General features: G+C 46.0%; 1 protein-coding gene across 1 annotated transcript in view; it reads right to left on the minus strand.

The window, feature by feature from the left end:
* Rfx8 (regulatory factor X8) overlaps nucleotides 1-21584 on the minus strand; it is a 70298-nt gene that overhangs the window by 16191 nt on the left and 32523 nt on the right. Inside the window, exons 5-12 of the mRNA XM_026408624.2 lie at nucleotides 20070-20133; nucleotides 14763-14873; nucleotides 14134-14211; nucleotides 9999-10112; nucleotides 9044-9194; nucleotides 4741-4799; nucleotides 3125-3281; nucleotides 954-1048 (exon numbers count right to left, since the gene is read on the minus strand). Coding sequence (XP_026264409.2) covers nucleotides 954-1048; nucleotides 3125-3281; nucleotides 4741-4799; nucleotides 9044-9194; nucleotides 9999-10112; nucleotides 14134-14211; nucleotides 14763-14873; nucleotides 20070-20133 — 829 coding nt within the window. The remainder of the gene's footprint in view (nucleotides 1-953; nucleotides 1049-3124; nucleotides 3282-4740; nucleotides 4800-9043; nucleotides 9195-9998; nucleotides 10113-14133; nucleotides 14212-14762; nucleotides 14874-20069; nucleotides 20134-21584) is intronic.

Below are 21584 nucleotides of genomic sequence, written 5' to 3' on the forward strand. Positions count from 1 at the left end.
AGCCACAACCAACTCATCCTAGAGAGATTTTTGCTCTTTGTGTGTGTGTGTGTGTGTGGTACAGGGGATTGGACCTAGGGTTTCTTTATTTTAAAAAAATTTTTTTTTCTTTTTCTTTTTTTTTTTTTTTAGTTGCAGTTGGACATAATATCTTTGTTTATTTACTTATTTTTCTGTGGTGCTGAGGCTTGAACCCAGCACCTCACATGTGCTAGGTGAGTGCTCTACTGCTGAGCCACAACCCTAGCCTGAACCTAGGGTTTCATGCATGTTAGGCAAGTGCTCTGCCACTGAGCTACACCCCCACCCCTTCTCTGAGCTTTTGAAATCAAGTTAGACAGTCTAGTGGGCATGTCTCCAAAACACTCAGACAAACCTGTTCTTCCCACACGGTACCATTGCAGTCTCCACACAGTACCCCTGGGTGCATGTGCTGGCCCACTCACCTACATGTGCACACACACTTTCCCAAACACGCATGCGCACACACATGTACACACATTCACCCACTTATAAGCTGCACTTATGTACACGTGTACCCCACCACATGCATGCTCACCCAAACATAAGCTCACATACACACAGGCATACACACACATGTGATGTGCCTCCCACCCCCAACTTGGCTTTGCCAAAGCAGTGTAAGGCCACTTCTCTACACTAACACTTTTGCCACACCACACATTTTGGCTGATAGCTGGAGAACCTGTTTCTCATACCCCCTGGGTATGGACAATACTTCAAAGGCCTTGCACTCATTTGGAACACAAAGGATGAGCTCTGAGGCTGGATTTGTCACCCTCTGTGGTCATCCAGTTGGGAGTCATGTGGTCAGGTAATGGGCACTGGAGATTATAATTTAGTCAGAACAATCAACGCATACCTTCTTTGTTCTTGTTAAACACACACACACACACACACACACACACACACACACACACACAGTTTTGTACCTGGAAGACAAAGGCTTGGAGATTTGAAGACAGACAATTCAGGAATACACTGAGATCTGTTGATGTTCCCAGCAAAGAAATTAAACAGCTTAAACCTAAAAAGAATCAAAAAGATTGCTCTCAACCCTGCAGGACTTTGTAGGCACCGGTGCCCTAGGTAACCTGAGGGTTGGAGGAATACAGTTCAAAGGGATTTCCCCAGGGCCTCACACTCATTCAAAATACAAAGGACAAGTTCTAAGGCTGGGTTTGTCACCTCATCTAGTCCCCACATTCTGCCACTTGTTGAAATGGAAAGCAATGTTTTGAAACAATGACTCCACCTGGTAATTACACCGCCCTGTCTTCAGATGAGCTCACTGCACCACGCAGACATGACCTCACCTGTCCTTGACATTTTCACAAAGAGGCTAGTTTATGAATGTCATTTTTGGGATGGGGAACATCAAAGCCCAGCACCTGGCCTGGGGTTATGCACTCAATCAGGTGGAGCCTGCAGGAGCCAGTGGGAAGTCCTCCACCTGCACAGACAGCAGGAAGTACAGCTTTTGGCCTTCCCACCTCTCTGAGCACCAATGCCCATCCAGCAGTTTAGAAAATCCAGTAGGTGGGTGTGGCCCTGGCTCAGCTTGGTTAAGGTTCCTCTCACCTTGGAAGCATGTGCCTGCCAGGTACCAGAGTCTGTGTGTTGCCTTCTGGCCCAGTTCTGCATGCTCTTTGAAGGACATAAGATGCCAACAGGAGCACCAGATCCCCGGGAAGGCCAGCCTGGCAGGCACCTGGCCACCTCATGCCCTTCTGGGGCTCCCTGGGTAGGAAACAGGGTTTAGCTGACCACCTGGGATTTCTGGGGTAGACAGTGTCTTAGGAGGAAACCTTTGGGGCTCTTACAGAACTGCTGTCCAGAGCTCTGAAGCCTGCTGGGTTAGACATTAACCTTTCTGATGTCAGGCTGGAAGGAAGGGGGATCCCCAGGGGGACCTGAGATTTGGGACAGCTAGGACAATAGGGGAAAGGGACACACAAGGGTCAGGAGACCCATCCTGTGGGAGGATGGCAGAGGCTATTTGTCAACAACATGCATACATTCAATACAACTGGTACAACCTTACCAAGGTCAGCCCTGCTTCAAGGTCAAAGACAGAGGGTGGAATAACTTCCAGGTGGTACTTTAATGTGATCAAGACAACAACTGGTTATGAAATGCTACCGTGTCCCAGCTGGTTGGCCCAAGATGAACAAGATGTAGTTGACCCCTGAAAGAGCCACAGGACTAGGCAGGCAGCTAAATTTCTCTAGAGCTGAGTGTATCAGGAAGGGGTTACGCCATTGAGGGAGGGGCAGCTAGGGCACCCTGGCAGGGAGCTCCTGGGAGGGCACAAACAGGGGAGCCTGGCACCCATATACCCTCCTGGCAACTGTCATCTGAAGGCCTAGAGATTGGCTCCTGACCCCGTAATCTAGAGACGGGGTCAGAACCATAGTGCAGCCTCCCCCCAAACTTCTCCAGGAACCCTCGAGTCTGGAGGGTCCCTTCTATCACTACATTTGTCCCCAAGAAATGTAACATAATAAATTGACCAGTAGTCCGAGCTCTTTATAGAAAGGAGATTTTTTTTTTCTTAAAAAATAATTGTCAGAAAATAAATGGCAAGAATATCCACATGCTTCGTTCGTATCACTCTTATAAACCAGTTCAATATGATAAAATGCACCATTACTAAACTATACCTCATTAAAAATGATATTGAGTGCTACTAACAGGGGTGACAGCAGAATCTGGTGGGAAACAGAGTTAACTCAATCCAGTTCAGACAGGGTAGAGAGACATTTGAATCTATATGCATGTACAAGATAGATGCAGAAATTAAGATTTTTTTTTTTCCTAAAGAGGATAGTCTGGAAAGGAATATTGTCAAGGGACAATATCAATATTCAATCCTTGTCTAGTCACTCAGCAAACATATATTTTGCCCCATTTGACACTTGGGGAGGTTCTGGAAGCGCAGAGCTGTGGGGTGATCCCTGGGGTGTTCCTCACCCCTTAAAGGAAATGAGCACAGCCAAGAGCCAAGAGCATTCTACCTACATTAAGAAAATCAGAGTGATGGTCAGGCTATCCCCAAATATACACTCAAAGCTCCAATAAAGAAACCAAGGAGAGAGATTACATTTCATTTCTGTGTGGCTCTCCAGCTCCTCTGCATGGCTTGGGTCACTTGCCAGGGCTTTCTTAGAAATATCCAAAGCGCCTTGATTGACAATAGCATGTAGATCTGACTTCAAGATGCTGACTCTCCTGTTATTTTTCAATACCATTCTCATGGTCTAAGGAAAACAGGGCAGTGAAATACTTAGTTGTGCAATTTTACTTTTGTATGACTGCCAGCCCCGGCCCCCGCCCCGCCCGCCCCGCCACCATCCACATTATCAAGATTTTATTTTTGAGGAGGAGAAAGAAAAGTGAATCGGGGTATTTTCCATTTACACTTAAGTGACACTTCAAATATTCAAATTTCACACGTTCTAGAAGTGCCTTGCTGGAAATCAGCATTTGGAAGGCATGGGGCAGGTGCCCAGGGCTCGAAGGGCACGGCTGCTCTTCTGTTTCTTACTCTTTGCTCCCCATGCAACAAGCCCAAGCTACTCTAAAGAGGAAAATGGTAGGTGGGAAGGGTGGGGAGAGCCTCAACCTGCTGCTGAGTCACTGCCAGAGAGACCAGCTCATGATATAAAAGTGCTGCAGAACAGGACAGCCCTGAGGGATTAAGTGGGTAACAACCTCCACCAACTCAGAGTCTAGGGGGAGCTTGGAGCTGGAAGGGTGGGGACAACTCGGCGGAAGACCTCCTGAGCTCCTCTGGAGCTGACACTGACTTGAGTAACAGTCCCCACGCTCTGTCCCGATCCGCTGTCCAGGGGATTTCAGAACAGATTCCTAAGTGGCCCATGTGCCAGATGTGGCATTTCGGCATCACCTCGGGGTGTCCACAGGGCTGGATGCCAGGACTCCCATGGATACCAAAATCATGGACACTCAAATCTCTTTGCATATAACCTGCGTACCTTCTCCCATAGGCCTTAAGTCCTCTCTAGATGACTTGTAATGGCTAGTACATTGTCAATGCTACATAAATAGTTGTTATACTGAATCGTTTAGGGAAGAATGACAAGGAAAAAAAGTCTGTTTGTGTTAAGAACAGATATAACCATGGTAAGCCTTCGCATGCTTTCAATTCTGGGTTGAAACCTGCAGACATGAATGCTGACAATGTCATCTTCTCTTCATCCCTTCCTCCAGCACGGAAGCTACATGGTCACCCCCAACTCCCATGAGAAGGCTGAGGAACCTGGCAGCCCAGATGCACAGGGGTGAAGGGCCATGCATAGGGCCATGCACAGGGGTGAAGGGGTCTGTATGTCGGTTGGTGGGTCCCAGGGTCTGCTGCGATGCCCTTTGGCTTCTGACACCATCTGGCTTGGGGCAGTACCTGCATGGCCTCCCTCCTGCACCTTTCCAATGCTGACCTGTTTTCTCTCCTGTGCCGAGAGAGCCGAGGCCAATGGAGCTTTCCAAGGAGGGAAAGAAGGTGGGCTTCTAGCTGAGCAGGACAGGACCCCAGGCCTCCCCAGCCAAGGCCAGCAAGGCCCTCCCATGGGCTCTACCCAGGGGCAGATGGAAGTGGGTGGAACAGGCAGCAACCACTGCTCTTAGGGGAGACTTGCAGCCTTCTCTTGGCCCTTCAGGAACCCACTTTGTTCCTCCCGTCTCCTTGCTGCAACCTACCTTTGCCATGTTGGAAAGGTATGTCTTTCTTCTGAGTCTTTTGACAAACACAGTGACTTCTGTTAAGAACAACACATATGGTCACTACCAATATGGCACCCTCCAGCTCCCCTGTGCCAGAGCCAGGAGGAGGTGCACAGGGTTGAGCATCCAGGCACAGCTATCTAATCTGTTCCTCACCTCCTCCGTCTCCTGGCCCTTTCCCCAGTGGTGAGACTCAAATCTCCATCCATCCCCGTGTAAGCCCAGCATCTGACACAGGGGCCACGGTGGTCTGAATGCTGTGTCACCCCCTCCCACACAGTGATGGGATCAGAAAGTGAGGCCTGGTCATGAGGGGGGAGGCCTCCTGGTGGGAGTAGAGATTTTGTAAAAGAGAGCCCAGAAAGAAATGGATGGCCTTGGAGAAGATTATGCTAAGTGCAGTCAGCCAATCCCAAAAAACAAATGCCCAGTGTCTTCTCTGATGTAAAGTGGGGTGACTCAAAGTAGGGTAGGAAGGGAGAGCATGGGAGGAAGATCACCTCTAGATAGGGAATAAGGGTGGGAGGGAAAGGGAGGGAGAAGGGGAATAACAAGGATGGTGGAAGGAGACCCTCATCACTATACAAAATACATGGATGAAGACGTGAATTTGGTGTCAACATATACCTTATATATCATCAGAGATACGATAAATTGTGGTATAAAGATGTATTAAGAATTGTAATGCACTCAGCACCACATACAAACAAAAGATGTTGTGTCCGCCGATAACTAAAAAATAAATATTAAAAAAAAATTTCTCTCTCTTGGGCTGTGGATGTGGCTCAATCGGTAACACGCACACTCGCATGGCATGCGCGGGGCACTAGGTTCAATCCTCAGCACTACATAAAAATAAAATAAAGATGTTGTGTCCACCGAAAACTGAAAAATAAAATTTAAAAAAAGAATTGTAATGCAAAAAAAAATAATAATAATAAGAGAGCTCATGTATAATGGCAGAATTTGGCATGAAGATACTTTATAAACAGGGTTATGAAAAATTGTGCTGTGAATGGATAATTATGAATGTAATGCATTCCACTATTGTCATGGATGTAAGAAATAAAAAAAAATAAACATATACAAAGTTAATAAAAAGAAAGAAAGAAGATAGATAAACACATCTCAGTTCAGTCCTCTTTTGATCATTGAAACCACTGATTCCTACAAAATAGCTGGGTAGATGGATGTGGTTGCCCAAGATTAAGGAAGACTTCCCTGTCTACCTCATTTTCTAGACAGGATGCAGGGATCCAACAGAAGGACCTCTACTAACTCTTATCTAGACAGACAAGAAGGTGTGAAATGACATCAGGAGAAAACTTAAAACAATACAAAAACCCCATGGTTCCACTGATTTCACGTAGAGTGAAGAGTCTCCTTTTGAGAAACGCAGCTCTATTAATTATGATGTAGAGTCAAATTTAGAAATTACTTGAAGACTAACATGTTTGTTCTTTTTAAATAAAATGTTAATGAATATTATACAATGACATTTTTTAAAAAAGAGAGAGATCCCAGAAAGACCTCTCACCTCTCCTCCCACCTGAGGGCAAAGCAAAAGAGCCGTCTACGCACAGGGAGTGGCCATCCCCAGACACCACACCTGCCCACCCAGTGCTTGGAATTTTGTTACAACAGCCCGAGAGGAGGAAGACAGGTGCTCCAGCGAGTTTAGAATTTTTGCCCAAGAACCCTGAGACCCCCAACTTTCTTATCTCTTAGAAAATAACTAAAGGAAAAGATGAAAAGAGAAAACGTCGAGGAGAAGACAAGACACTTTGCTCTTAGATGTGCCACTTACTCACTTGGCAGCTATCCGGGCACATTGGTAGACTGTTTGCCCAGTGAATATTTGCTAGATGTCTCCTGAATTGATGGAAGAAGGACCGCCTCTCCTTCCCGGGGTTCACTCACAGGAGGAGGGAGTCCCCAGATATGTACATGAACTCTCAACAGTAGGCTAAGTGCACCCCTCAAATGTCAGAGGAAGAAGAAGGTGAGGGATTCTAAGAAGGGAGGGCACCGTTTGAAAGAGAGTGTCCGGGCCCAGCGCAGTGGCCCACGCCTGTAATCCCAGTGGCTGAGGCAGGGGGATGGAGAGTTCAAAGCCAGCCTCAGCAAAAGCAAAGTGCAACCCAGTGAGCCCCTGTCTCCAAATAAAATACAAAATAGGGCTGGGGATGTGGCTCAGTGGTCGAGTGCCCCTGAGTTCTATCCCGGTTGACAAGTTAGCCTGGGGAGTGGGGGTGGGGCAGTCCAGGCACAGAGCCAATCAGGAACCAGGGCCTTTGGGGGATCACCAAAAGTCTTGTGTGGTTGGGGAGCACTGGTGGGTCAAGGGGTCCCTGGGGAGGTAGAGACAGGGGTGGGGCCCCAGGCCAAACAGTGAGTAAATTTGCAAGGCAAGTGAGAGAGACAGGAGACAGACTGGGCAAATGGGGGCCCGGAAGGACATACATTGATCAAATTGCTGTTTAGGGATGATCTCCGCCGACGCAAGGGAGTGTGCCTGGGTTGGGAGAGGATAGGGGTGGACGGATCAAGTAGGAACTACTGAAGCCGAGAGTGGGAGAGATTGGTGGGGGGTACGAAGAGAGAGAGAGAGAGAGAGAGAGAGAGAGAGAGAGAGAGAGAGAGAGAGAGAGAGAGAGAGAGAGAGACCAAGGGCTTGAATTGGGGCAGGTGCTGAAGCAGCCATGAGAAGACTAGAGCAGAAGCCCCTGCTTCACAAACCCGGGTGTCAGCCCTCCCTGCTCCTGCCTGGATGGCAACACACAGGCCCACGCGCCCAACCTTGTGCAGTCCCCAACTTCCAAGTGGAGGAAACGGGGACCAAGGTTTCCAGCATGAGTACTGAACATGGGTGGGGTGGTGGGGGTGGCAGTTACACACGGTCCTGTTCTGTAAGCATTTTGAGAAGGAAAGAACTCACTGTTACCCCTCAGAAAACAATTGCAAAAGAAGCAAGACTCGGGCTGGGGTTGTGGCTCAGAGGTAGAGCGCTCGCCTACCATGTGTGAGGCACTGGGTTCGATCCTCAGCACCACATACAAATAAAGATATTGTGTCCACCTAAAGCTAAAAAATAAATATTAAAAAAGAAGAAGAAGTAAGACTCAGAAATGGGGGGGATAGCAGTTGCTCGCTTGGGGAGGGGATGACTGTGAGCTGGTCCAAGAAGGACAGGCTCTGGGTACGGGAGGATCATGGAAAGAGCTATAGATCATGCTGAGCATCTCAGAAAGATGCAGGGATATTCCTGGGACTGTCAGACATGGTGCCCTGGAGCAGGTGTGTGCTGGGGTTTAAAGGGTCATGAGTTGAAGGGCACCGAGAGGCCAGGTTGAGGGAGAATTGAGACAGCTGACTGGTCACAACAGGAAGCCCCTGCAGGGTTTGGCAGAAAGGCAGCTTGGTGGAAGGAGTAATCCAAAATATTTGGGACCAGAAGTGTTTCTGATTTTTTATTTGGGGGGGATTTGAGAATATCTGCATGCACAAAATGAGTTTTTTGGTGGGGCTGAGACCCAAGTCTAACCATGACATTCATTTGTTTTTTTCATATATATCTTATACACAGAGCTTCAAAATAATTTTATACAGTATTTTTAATGCTCCTGCATTTTGGCTGTGACCTATTACGTGAAGTCAAGTGTGGAATCTTCCACTTGTGGTGTCACGTTGGTGTTTAGAGGTACAGATTTTGGAGCATTTCGGATTTCAGATATTCTGATTAGAGATGGTCAGCGTGTATTCACAGACTACAACCTGGCAGCAGGCAGATGGGGAAGGCATTCTGGAAAGTCGCAAGGAGATGATGCAAGTCCCAAGGAGACCACTAAGGTGGGAGAGCCTTGGTGGCCCTAGAGACAGGAGGAATTAAGGACACAGGAGGGGTTTCTAAGGAGGAAATGACATTCTGTGCACAGAGCAGCAAGAGGTGGAAAGGCTGTTGGAGCTGGAGGTGGCTCCCCTGCTTGAGGAGGGCAGCGCCGGCCAGTTCTCCCTCCCCAGCAACATGACACTCACATCTCCAACCCCAGGAACCCAGCAGAAGCCCACACAGTTATTCAGGAGGGCAGATGGAAAGGGTGTGAACGCATCAGCCCTGGCGCCCCTTCACCGGCACGAAGGGGAGGTCCAACCCTGAGCAAGGCCAGGCCTCCAGACCTGGTTCCGTGTGTGACAGCACAGGGACCACAGAGCACAGCTGAAGAGTGTGAATGTTAGGGTCTTCATTTTACAGAATTTTTTTTCCCCCGTGGAAACTGACCTTTGAGTTTGGAGATCTGTAAGAGGGTTGGAAACCCTTCCAAAGCATTAAGAAGCCACAGCTTGAATTTCTTACTAAATATCCGGACAGATTTCAGGTACTGAATAGAAACATCTTCCAAGAAGTCATGGAGGAGAACGTCCTCAATTCCCTACAACACAAGCATAAAGCCACTGTGTCCCGTAATATTACAAGTACCAAAGCTCATGCATGCCACAGGGTGGGGACAGGCCATGCCAAGTCTGAGGGAAGTCCCCCACCTGCTCTGCAGGGCGGCCACTGCTTTCTGGGCAGGACATCACATCAGGCTGGTGCAGCCAGAGTTTGAATTTTTTTTTTAATATTGATATCTGATTGGTTTTTGTGTGTGATGCTGGGGATTGAGCCCAGGGCCTTCACATTCTAGGGAAGTATACTATCACTGAGCTGCACTTGAAGCCTCTGATTCAATTTTTTTAAAAGCCCCACGTTGGCCAATATTGGGTGAGTCAAATCCAACACACATAAACATTGAATCCTGCCTCCACTCTTCCCTTGTGTTTCAGAACTTGGGAGCCCTAGACTGTTTCCTAAAACAGCAACAAAATCAAAGGTAAGGTTTGCAACTAGTGGAAGGGGAACCCATTTTCACCACACACACACACACACACACACAAAATGCAATAACCACTCCAGAGTTAGGAGCTCCCACCCCACCCAAGCCAAACCCAGGGCAGTTATGAATATCCTCAGACGCCTCCCTTGGTTGAAATGTGCACAGAAAGAACATTAACTCAATTCAGAGTTCACCATGTACTTTGGCTTTTTCTTTATATGAGGAAATTAAAAAAGAAAAGCCAAGTTTTAAGCAAAGATCAAAAGCTTTCCTCGGAGGACTCAAAGCCACACTGCAAGGGACGTGGGGAGCGGTCACTTTCCAGATAGGTACAAAGCGGAGACTCCAGTGGGGCCCTACCTTGTACAGCTGGCCATCATAGCACTTCAGGAGCTGGTGCACATCGGGCAACAACATGAGCATGACAGTGTCTTGCTGCAGAGATCTCCAGAAGGATGTGAGCAAGTCCTCCACCTGATGTAGGTAACAGACGTGTCACAGAAACCACTGTGTACCCTGGGAGGCGAATCCCCCCGTAGGGACGCCATGAGCCCCAAAGGAAAATGGGATAAATCTCGTTCCAATGACTCTAAGGCTTTCCCTGTCAGCTCTTCCAACTGCACCATGCAAATACTTTTTTTTTTCCAGCAACGCCTCGGAGGGAGCCTGCCAGTTGGATAGGACTCCTGGAATCTATTTCCTTGAGGGTGGTGTCTAGAGGGAAAGCGGTTTCTGACCACAAGGGGGCTCTGGGTGATTATGATAGGAGGAGGATTGGGCCACCGTGGCCCGGCCAAGGGTGGAGGATAAGTGTTCATGGACGGATCTCCTCCATCATTTTTCAGTTCAGAAAGAGGTGTGTCTCATCACAGAGGTCTCCTCTTTGACATCAAGTGGGAAGTCACCCAAGGGCTGCATGAGCAAAAGCAGGGAGTGATTCTACGTGGGAGCCATCGCTAAAGACTTGGGGGGGCGACTGGGTGGAGGAACAAAATGGCTGCTTTCTTCCTTTTCCTGTTTTCCTCCAGCTTGACTCTTCGCCTTCCACTCCTGAAGGAGGTGGCCAATCTGAGTTCCCAGCTAATAAACAGTTCCCAGGCTCAGATACCCTGAGGCATTGCAAGGACCCGTCAGTGAGTGACTCCCAAGAAAATGAGCCATTCCCCCGCGTGGACTCTCAAGGGGTAAGGGTCAGCTCTTGAGCTCCATCTAGAATGTTCCTGGTGGGAAATCCTGTCATCAGGGGCATGTATTCCAGAGAAGATCCTAGAGAAGATTTCTCCAAAGAGACTCAGAAAAAACATGGCACAGGATGGGTTGGCCTCTCACCTTGGTGACTGGGGAGCTTGGCCTGGTGGGGACCTGGGTTAGCCACCACAGACCCGTGGGCTTACTCCCTCAGCACCACGTGCAGTCATCCACCCCACTGCGTGCCGCAGAGACACTGTCTATTCTGGCCCCTTCTCTGATAGCCCTCTGGCTATCCCAGGTTGAGCCTCATCCCTGCTCACCTTGATGTGACAAATCCTCCCACTGCCAGGGGGCTGACCCGGTCACCGCTCCCCCACCGTCTCCTCAGTGCATTGGAATTCTCTTTCCAGTGCCAACTTCCTGGCCTCTCTCCCCTCCAGCTCCCCTCCTTTAGAGATGAATCTGGCCAGGGTGAGCTTTTTATCATGCCAGGCCCGTGAACATCCTGCTGACTTTTCACGGGCTCTACCTGGAATCCATTTCCTATCCTGTTTCCTCTCCGTGGAGCCTCCAGTTTTCCCACTGGAGTTAGCAGCAACATGGCCTGCTGGGGGGGGGGGCACTCTCTAGCCTTCCTGAAAAACCAGCCTCTACCTCAGAGCAAAGCCTATCCAAGGAAGGGGACATGACCTTTGTCCTTGGAAAGACCCACAGAGCACTCCTAGGCACATTCCCACCCTGCTTAGTGGTTTATCTACAAATAACAGGAGAGATCTGCTCACCAGGTGTCCCCGACTCAGTCAGGCTAGGTGGGGACCCAAAGCAACCCCCTAGCAGCCACCCATCAGCATGAGACAGGGAAAATACCTGGGATGCCAGATGACCCCCCAGTAGTTTATGGAGGTTGATAACATGTTGGGAAACCATGTAGTTCAGCACTACACCCCTCTTGGCTTAAACCAATCAGTTCAAAAGAGTCCCCCTCTTGTAGTAACCAATCACCCCTACCCAACTTGTTCCCACCAGTGAATGTGCTAATCATGTTTTAGAGTTGTTATTGATTTTCCCGCGGTGTGTGGTGATTTGCTAAGAGATGCTATGATGTATGGGAAGTCCCTGCCTTCTCCAAAGAATGTATAAAACTGCTGCAAACCCTGGGCTCGGGCCTCTCAGCGTCACCAGTTGCTGTGTGTGTGCGAGGAGGACGGAGCTAGCTCGCAATAAACACCTCCTTGCTGCTTACATCGATCTTGGGTCTCTGGTGGTCTTTTGGGGGTCCCGAATTCGAGCATAACATTCCCTGTTGCTCTTCCTGGGCACCCAGAATATTCTAATCACATAGTTTGCTACAGTTTGAATGTGGTTTGTCCCTCACTGAACTCATGCAGAAGTTTAAATTCCATTGTGACGTATTAAGAAGGTGGAGACTTGGGCTGGGCTGCAGCTCAGCGGTAGAGCGCTTGCCTAGCATGCTTGAGGCACTGGGTTCAATTCTCAGCACCACATAACAGTAAATAAAATAAAGATCCATCAACAACTAAAAATATCTTTTTAAAAAGAAGAAGGTAGAGACAATCTGACCAGGGAACTAAAGGTGGAGCCTTTGGGAGGTGGTTAGAATTAGACAAGTCTCATCAGGGTGGAGATCTCAGGACGGAATGCTGGGGGCTCTGTAAACATACCCATGTACACCCTGTTACTTGCAGTGGGGATGCTCTGTGCTGCTCTGGGCTCCAGCAAGAAGGCTCTCACCACTTCTGAGGCCTCTACACTTTGCACCTCCAGAACTATGAGCTGAAATAAATCTTCTTTCTTTATAAAGTAGCCTGCCTTGAGTATTTTGTTACAGTAACTATTGTTGTTTGGATCTGTACTGTTCCCCAAATGCCCATGTGTTACAGGCTTGGCCTCTAGGAAGTGGTAGAGATGGGAGGTTTTGTCACAGTCAGGGTGAGAAGGGATGAGGGTCAATCTGGGATAGCAATAGTGCTATCAGAGAATGGAAAAGTGGTAAAAATAGTAAGAGGGAGGCCTAATGGGAGGTCTTCTAGCAAAGCTCTTGAAGGGGATTTCAGGACCCTGATCTCGTCCTTTTTTCTGTTTTTTTGTTGTTCTTCTTCTTTTTCTTTTCAATTTCCCAGCTATGAGGAATTCTGCTTCGCCTCTTGCTCCCTGCCATGAGATGTTGCCTCTTCACAGACTCAAAATGGACAGTTGCCAATCAACTGTGGACTGAAAACTCCAAAACCATGAGCCAAAATACACATTTCATCTTTTTAAGTTGATTATCTCAGGTATTTTGTTATAGTAACAGAAACTAACACAGTAAGGAAAAGCTGATTAATAAACAGCTATTCTAGAACTTGTCATATCCTATTTATTGGCTAATATATCTCCTTTTATTACCAGACTACAAGTTTCCCAAGAGTTATCTTCCTACTCTCAGAAATGGTGCTGGTCACAGGATTTGATTTAAGTAAATATTTGATGAGTGAGTGAGTGAGTGAGTGAAGGAATATGTCAGACACTCAGGGTAGATGGTTAGTATAATGTTGCACAAAGAGAACACAGACTACTCTGAAGACACCTCAGTTTCTCCCTCACTATAATGCTTTCAAAGTGCATAGGTACCTTATAGGCTTATGCTGAATATTATTAGATAAAGTTTAAGCGCTTAGAATATTAATGCATTGGAAAAAAAATGTTCATTTGAATGTGCACTTGTTTCCCTGATTTTCATCTGATACTGAAGAAGATAAAATTCAGGTTAGTTAAAGATTTATTCATGTTTTCCACTGTCAATTATACTTTTCTTTTATTTTTCTTTTAACAAAAGGGGACTGAACCCTGGGCCTTGTACATGCTAAGTACATGCTCTGCCACTGAGCTACACCCATTGTTGCACAGCCACTTCTAGAATGAAATCTATAGTCCCCACCCATGTCAGACGACCTGCTTCTTTTTCAGTTGGCACTTATTAATAAAATGACCCTTTAGCATCATTAAAAATTCCAGGATGTCCATAACCATCAATAATTTATTCAAACTCTGCTGGAATTAGGTTCTAAAGAAGAAAAGCTGAATTTGTACTTAAAGCATAAAGTTATCCACATTTAGCACCTTGGAGAATTTCCAAATGATTAAACTGAGTATCCATGCCACCTTAAAGAACTCCCTGTCAAACTGCTGCATTCCAAGCACTTTAGTACAGTGGATCACCTCTCCATCTCCCTGGAGGGGTCCCATCAGGTAAAGCAGTTAATACTCAGTCGCAAACGCTTGTATATTACAGAGAGCAACCTACCCTCTGGAGCTCTTGGTTCCTCACGTTTTGTAAAATGTCCTGACAATAGTCGCAGTATTTGTCAGCAAGGCAAGCCATCTAGGAAGGACATGGAAGGTTACCCCAGCTTTCAGGCCCCTTCAGGAACGACTGGACCCTCAAAGACCCTGCGGAAGCTCTTGCAATTCTGACATGGCCGTTTTAGCTGAGCTCTTCACTTGGGTCACAGAGTTCTTAATTTTTGTGGGGTAATGCCGGACACGTAGGTCAGGTAGTTGTAACTCATGTATCACAACACGAGTAAGGGTTTTTCCCACCACCACAAAGCCACCCACTTTTGACACTCCCCCATTATTTCCCAGCTCCAGGGTCCAGAAATTCTGTGTCTCTGTTTCCTCTCTGTCATGGGGAGGCCCTCACTCACGAGGATGACAGAGCTGGGCCTTTCCCAACAATGTGAAGGGCAGACCTGAATGTCCTGCCCACCACCACCATGGAGCCCAGGAGGGAACGTTGGTCCTCACAGGTCCCAGAAGAGGCCATATCACCCCATGTGTTATAGCCATGACCTTGGGCAGTACAAGAAGGTATTTACCGCCTTGAGCAGCAGCCAGCAGGGAAAGCGGGTCTCCCCTACGAGACAGACCTACCATTTTATAGGAGTGTTTCTTTGCCAGCTCTTGCTCCCAAAATGGACATCTTCTGAATTCAGACAGAGGAGATCCAGCGGGGTCTGTCTTTATCGGTGAACGGTTTTCACACTAGAAATAATTTACACAATGGATGATTTCTTTAAAATAAAAATGCATTTTTCTGGCCTATAATCCATGTCAGAATGACATTGCTACTATGAGTCAATGCTCTGTTATCCACACTCCTGGACATTCTATGGATTCCAGAGACTTTCCCCTCGTTTTTCATTCCGAAGACCCTGACCTTTTTTTTCTATAACTCCATGAACTTTGCTCACCAGGGAGGAGTTAGGATTTAATACACTACCCAAACATAGCAGTGTTAGGGTCAAGTGCAGTATAGTCATGACCAATAAAAAACATCGTTGATGAATCTTTTAATGTCACGAGTCTATTTCTACAACCTTTGTCCATACAGTTGTGGCTCTTTGAAATAAAACTCGATCTTGTCTGGATCATCATGTCTGAATCAAAAAAATGGTGAATTAATCAGAAATCTCAGGACTATCGCCAATCAGGCAAATGAGGTTTTCCCCTTAGAAGAACAAATAACAGAACGGTAAGGGGGGAAAACAGGTGAAATTGCAGAAGGTGCATTTGCCATTCCTCTCTGTGTTATCCACAGGGCAGGGCAGCCATGACCCTTCCTGATTTGAAGAAAGGACATCAATTTTATGTGAAATAACTTCCTCAGGATCTTCCTGGGCTTTGGAATAAACTCCCTTATAATTCAGTAGCTTAAAATAATTCCTACAAGTTGGACATTGAGTTGCAAAGCCTACGGGGTGATTTTTCATTCTCTCCCCAACCCTGTGTCTGCTCGGTGAAGGTACAGTGGAAGGTCTCGGTCTTCACATCACCCACAGCTGAACTAAGTTATTCATGTGTAGAATGACTTCTGAGGGGGTTTCAGTTAGTTTTTTTTTTGTATTGCTATGACCAAAATACCTGAGAACAACAACTTGGGGAAGAAAAAGTTTATTTGAGGCTCACAATTTCAGAGGTTCAGTCCGTGGTTGGCCAACTCCATAGCTCTGGGGATTCAACCCAGGGTTGCACACATACAGGATGATACCAGGTGGAAAGGCATGGCAATCAGAAAGCAGACAGCTCTGCTCACCAGGACAAAGTATGTACCCCAAAGGTACATCTCCAGTGACCTACTTCCTTCCGGCACATCCAAGCTGCCTACAGTTACCACTCACTTAACCCATCAGTGGATTAATCCACTAGTTCCTCTAAACAAGACCTGAGGAACTCTCAATTCCAACTCTAGGCCAGTTTCTCAAACTGCAAAACCCCAACTGTACCCAGCAGCTCAAGAGCACAGCTGGACTTCCTGGTGACATCAGTGTTCTCTGAATACTGCCGCTGCTACTTCCAAAGCCAGCGCTTCTCAAGATGTGGTCCTGAAGCCATCCACACCAGAGTCCCTTAGGGTACCTGAGGACCATATCCCTGGGCCCTAAGTGAACGAGAAGAGACCTGAAGTCTAGAATTTTAACCATCTTTCCAACCAAGCATGCTGTAGTTGAGAACTAGAGGTCTAGGCAGACTGCTTTTTGTCTAAAGCTACAAAAATCTTTGCATTTCAACATAATGAACACATCCCTGTTTCACCTAATCAGAAGTCATCTGGCAATGTAGTATTGGGATATTCAAGAAATGATTACAAGGAGAATGTAAAAGTGCATTATTACAAAACATCATAAAAAGTAAATTCATGAGTTCCTGAAGCTGATTCCCTTAGGTCTCTTCCTCTGTAGAAATTACTTACAGCATAATTCTTTCATTATACACGGTGAAAATAACTGTTCTTTCAGAAAAAAAAAATTCTGCTTTAATTTTAATTTTTTGGTGCTGGGGATTGAACCCAGGGTTGCACACATAACTAAGCATGCACTCTACCACTGAGCTATGCCTCTAGCCTTAGGGGAAAAATATATTAGATATTATGAATTGAAATATTTTCTTTACAACAAATCAGAGGCCAAAGTAACTGCATGATGCAGAGCTACTAAAGTTTGAATATCTGTAAAAGAAGGCATGCAGGTAGCAAATGGGAGGACTTGGGTGCTGGAGAAACAATTCAGCAAAATGGCAAAGAAAAAAGTGAGAAATTCAGTTTAGATTTTCCAGGTATATTAAATTGAGATGACAATTTTCAAGAGACCCAAGAAATGCCATTGGGATTTGTATCATTTACTCAGCCTATAGTGAGCATGCATGCTATAATTTGGATATTTAATGTCCCCAAAGGTCCATGTGTTAAAGGCTTGATCCCCGGCTTGTGGTGCTATTGGGAGGTCACAGAGTTTTAAAAGGTGGAACCTAGTGGGAGGTCTTCAGGTCAATGGGGGCATTACCTTGAAGGGCATTATGGGACACTAGTCCCTTCCTCTTCCTCTTTTTTATATCTCAGCTATGAGCTACATAGTTTTGCTCCACCATTCACACCCTGACATGATGTACTGCTTGATCATCAGCACAAAAGAGACAGGGCCAGATTGCCATGAACTGGAAACCTCCACAACTGTGAACCAAAATAAGCCTTTTCTTTTTAAAAGTTGACTATCTCAGTTATTTTGTTACAGTCGCAGAAAGCTGACTAACAGGACTAAGATGTCAGATCTTGAGGATACAATGGGGAACACCTCCCCACTATTACCTACTCCTTCAGGCACCATCTGCCTCTCCTGAATTATTCCACCAATTCTCCAGGATGCCTTTGTCCTTCCTTCATCCTTAAACACACTGCTCCCAGAAATTATCACTACCAAAGCTAATACATTCTCTCATTCTCCTTTTGAAGATGTCAGAAGGTCTCCTAAAGTCTCTTGGGTCAAATCCAAATTTCCCAGGCTAGCATCATCATGTTCCCCAACATTCTAACACCTGTCTCCTTGCTACCTCCACATTACTGCTATGACCTCCCTGCTCAAATGCAAACTACACTTCCAAGATAAGGGCCCTCATAACAACGAAGCTCAGTGATCCCTTCCAGGATGAGCTCAAAAGACAGTACGATACACAGATACCTAGTGGTCCTCAAAAATGTTCACATCAGCTGGGTGCGGTGACACACGCCTATAATCCCAGTGGCTTGGGAGACTGAGACAGGAGGATTGCTAGTTCAAAGCCAGCCTCAGCAAAAAAGGGAGGCACTAAGCAACTCAGTGAGACCCTGTCTCTAAATAAAATACAAAATAGGGCTGGGGATGTGGCTCAGTGGTCAAGTGCTCCTGAGTTCAATCCCCGGTACTACCCCCTTCAAAATAAAAGTCCACATCCTGATCTCCAGAGCTTGTGACTATGTTACAGGCACAGTGAGACTTGCAGATATGAAGAAGTTGAGGACCTAGAGACAAGGAGGTCACTCTGCATTGTCTGGGTGCCCCATGCAATCCCAAGGTCCTTAAAATCAGGTGACCTTTCCGAGCTACAGAGAGCCAGAGAGATGGCAGAAAGGGAAGGACTCAGTTTGCCTTTGCTGGAGGGGATGATGAAGCAAGGGGTCATGAGCCAGGGGTCAGTATCAAGGAATGTGGGTGGCCTCTGGGAGGTGGAAAAAGGCCGGGAAGGGATCCCTGCCAGAATCTGCAGAAGGAGCACAGCCCTGTGCACATCGTGGCCTGAGCTCGGCGAGGACCACTGTGAGACTCCTGACCTCCACAATTGGAAGACAATCGGTTTGTATTGTTGATAGCCATGGAATGTAGGCTAGTTTCTTACAGCAGCAGTAGGAAATAAACCCAGACCACCTCTTCCAGGAAGTCCTCCCTCATCAGTGGGGCCAACCACAGCCTCCCCCACCAGCACCCTGGGTTTCCCAATGCACCCATGGCCTCCCTGCCCAGCCAACATGGTGCCCATTGTTTCAGTCTATCACAGCTGCCCAGCTGAGAGGCTGCGTCCCTCGTCGCTGTTTTGTTACTGTTTTTTCACACCCTGTTCAGTCCTCAAGAGTGCTGGTCACAAAACAGGAGTTTAAAAAGTTGTCTGTTCAATGGCACTTGTCAACGAGACACCATCTGTAATGGAGAGAACGTCTGCACCCCCCATCCATATGTGATGGTCACCCCAAAGTGATGGTAGGAGATAGGGCCTTTGAGAGGCGACTGTGTCAGGAGGATGGAACCCCCCTATGGGATTAGTGTCCTAAAGGAGGCCAGGGGAGGCCAGCTCCCTCTTATACTCCAGGAAGTCAGCTGTCTGCAACGCATTAAAGAGCATTCGTCAGTACCCAGCCACAACGGCACCCTGATCTCAGACTTCCAAACACCACAACTGTGAGAAATAAATCTGTGGTTTTTAAACCACCCAGTTTATGGCCTTTTGTTATAGCAGCTTGAGCTAAGACAGTGCCAGAGAATGTCATGCTGCCTTGGTCAACCAATTAAAATTCAACACAAAATTCATAGATTAGCTATTAAAAGTTTTGATCTTACAAGAGCTATAACTGTAATATAGAGACCTTTATCTAGCAGCACAATTCACAATACTTAAACTGTGGAAGCAACCTAGATGCCCTTCAATAGATGAATGGATAAAAAATGTGGCATTTATACACAATGGAATATTACTCAGCAATAAAAGAAAATAAAATCATGGCATTTGCAGGTAAGTGGATGGAGTTAGAGAAGATAATGCCAAGTGAAGTTAGCCAATTCCAAAAAACCAAATGCTGAATGTTTTCTTTGATTTAAGGAGGCTGATTCATAGTCGGATAGGGAGGGGGAGAGTAAGAGAAATAGACAAACTCTAGATAGGGCAGAGGTGTGGGAGGGGAAGGGAGGGGGCATGGGGTTAGAAATGATGGTGGAATGTGATGGACATCATTATCCAAAGTACATGTATAAAGACATGAATTGGTGTGAATATACTTTGGATTCAACCAGAGATATGAAAAATTGTGCTCGATATGTGGAATAAGAATCGTACTGCATTCCGCTGTCATATATAAATAAAAAATTATTAATAAAAAAGAGATCCTTATGGACAAATTCACTGTTAACAACCTATACACCCTTCTAAATTGTGGCTAAAGAAAGAGTGACACAGCAAATGTGTCCTTGCTCCTTGAGGACATACCTTACCCAGCACAGTGCTTGGTGCACAGGAAACACTCAGCAATAAAAGACAAATGGGTGGCTGCTTAAGGCTTACCCAACACAAGAACATCACACACAGAAAAAAGTTGTCTCTGATTAAGTATTACTAAATATTTCTGAGTCTATTACAATGCATCTATTTCAACCAACTCACAGTTTCTTCCTCTTGAATAATGCTGCTGTAGTCAGTAGACTTTTCAAAGGCAACGGCATCTTCACTGTGGAAGAACAGATAACAGAGAAGTAATTTTAGTAAGATGCCTGTCTCTGAGCACAGGAATGAAATTTCCTTTGCAGCCAGGTTATTTGTTTGGGGTTATAACTTCTATTGAAAAACTCTCCTCCAAGTTTCTATCTGCAAAAAATGGTAAATTATTGCATGCTTGAGTTTTTTTTTTTTTTAATCCTCTTCTGTAACTGGGACAACCCTATATTTATTTTTCAAGGTAATTCCCTTCAGAAGCAAAGATATGATGTCATCATGGGTATAATGCAGTCCTGTGGGAAAAGAAAAATCATCATGAAAATGAAATTGTACTATTTTCTGATTTCAATGCTTTTAAAATGATCGATCCAGAAATGGAGATATCCTCAGAGCCAATGGATGTAGCAGAGCACACAACAAGGAAACTGGAAATTAATAATAGACATGCAAACTTCATTCCACTGTGCCTCTTGGATTCAAATAATATAGTGAAGACATTTATATAAAATGGAGAACAGATTCAGTCCTATACTTGCGGCATGGTTCACCTTTCATGTAATTATGGGCATTAGAGAAACTGGGAGCTCAGGGACTCAGGTGGCATCTCCTTCCCACTTTTCCCGGTCAGCCCAGAGCTTACGTTTTACTTTGAATATTCCAATGGATGGAGGCTCATGGGACACGAAATCCATTCAACTTGGAGGGATATATACATTAACCCTGCACGTAATCAGCAAAGTTAAAAGAAGAATTTGCAGTGTGTTGGGAATTTGTCACATTTTAGGAACTGAATTGTGTTTCTCCACCCCCCCATTCATATATTGAAGTCCTAGCCCTTAATGTGACTATGTTTGGAGATAGAATTATTTTTAGAACATAACTAAAATTAAATGAGGTCATAAGAGTATGTCCCTAATCCAGTAAGAGTGGTGTCTCTCCCTCTTTCTCTCTCTCTCTCTCTCTCTCTCTCTCTCTTTCTCTCTCTCTCTTCTTCACTTACTCCCCCCGCCCCACTTCCCCACACATGAAAGGCCGTATGAGGGGACAATGAGAAGGCAGCCATCTACAAGCCAGCAAGAAAGCCTCACCCAAAACCAAACCTGCTGACACCTTGACCTTGGACTTGCAGCCTCCCGATGAGTGAGACAGTCAATTCCTACTGTTTAAGACCCCCTTCTATGATGCCTCGTTACTACAGCCCAACCTAACACATCATGTCTCAATATCTTGAGTAAGTATGACAATGATAGAATTTCCTCAGGTAGAATTTATAAGCAGCCCACTATCACAGATTCTGGAACATTATGTCAACACAAACAATAGACAATCACTAAAGTAGAATTCAGCTGAGAATGGAATAAGACAGAAGAAAATGTTAGAAAAGAAAATTTGCTGACTACAGGGATAACAGAAGAGAAACATAATCGGGAACATATGACTTCCAGCCTTTAGAGATGTTTTTAA

The sequence above is a fragment of the Urocitellus parryii genome, chromosome 12, assembly GCF_045843805.1.
Source record: "Urocitellus parryii isolate mUroPar1 chromosome 12, mUroPar1.hap1, whole genome shotgun sequence".
Lineage (NCBI taxonomy): Eukaryota > Metazoa > Chordata > Mammalia > Rodentia > Sciuridae > Urocitellus > Urocitellus parryii.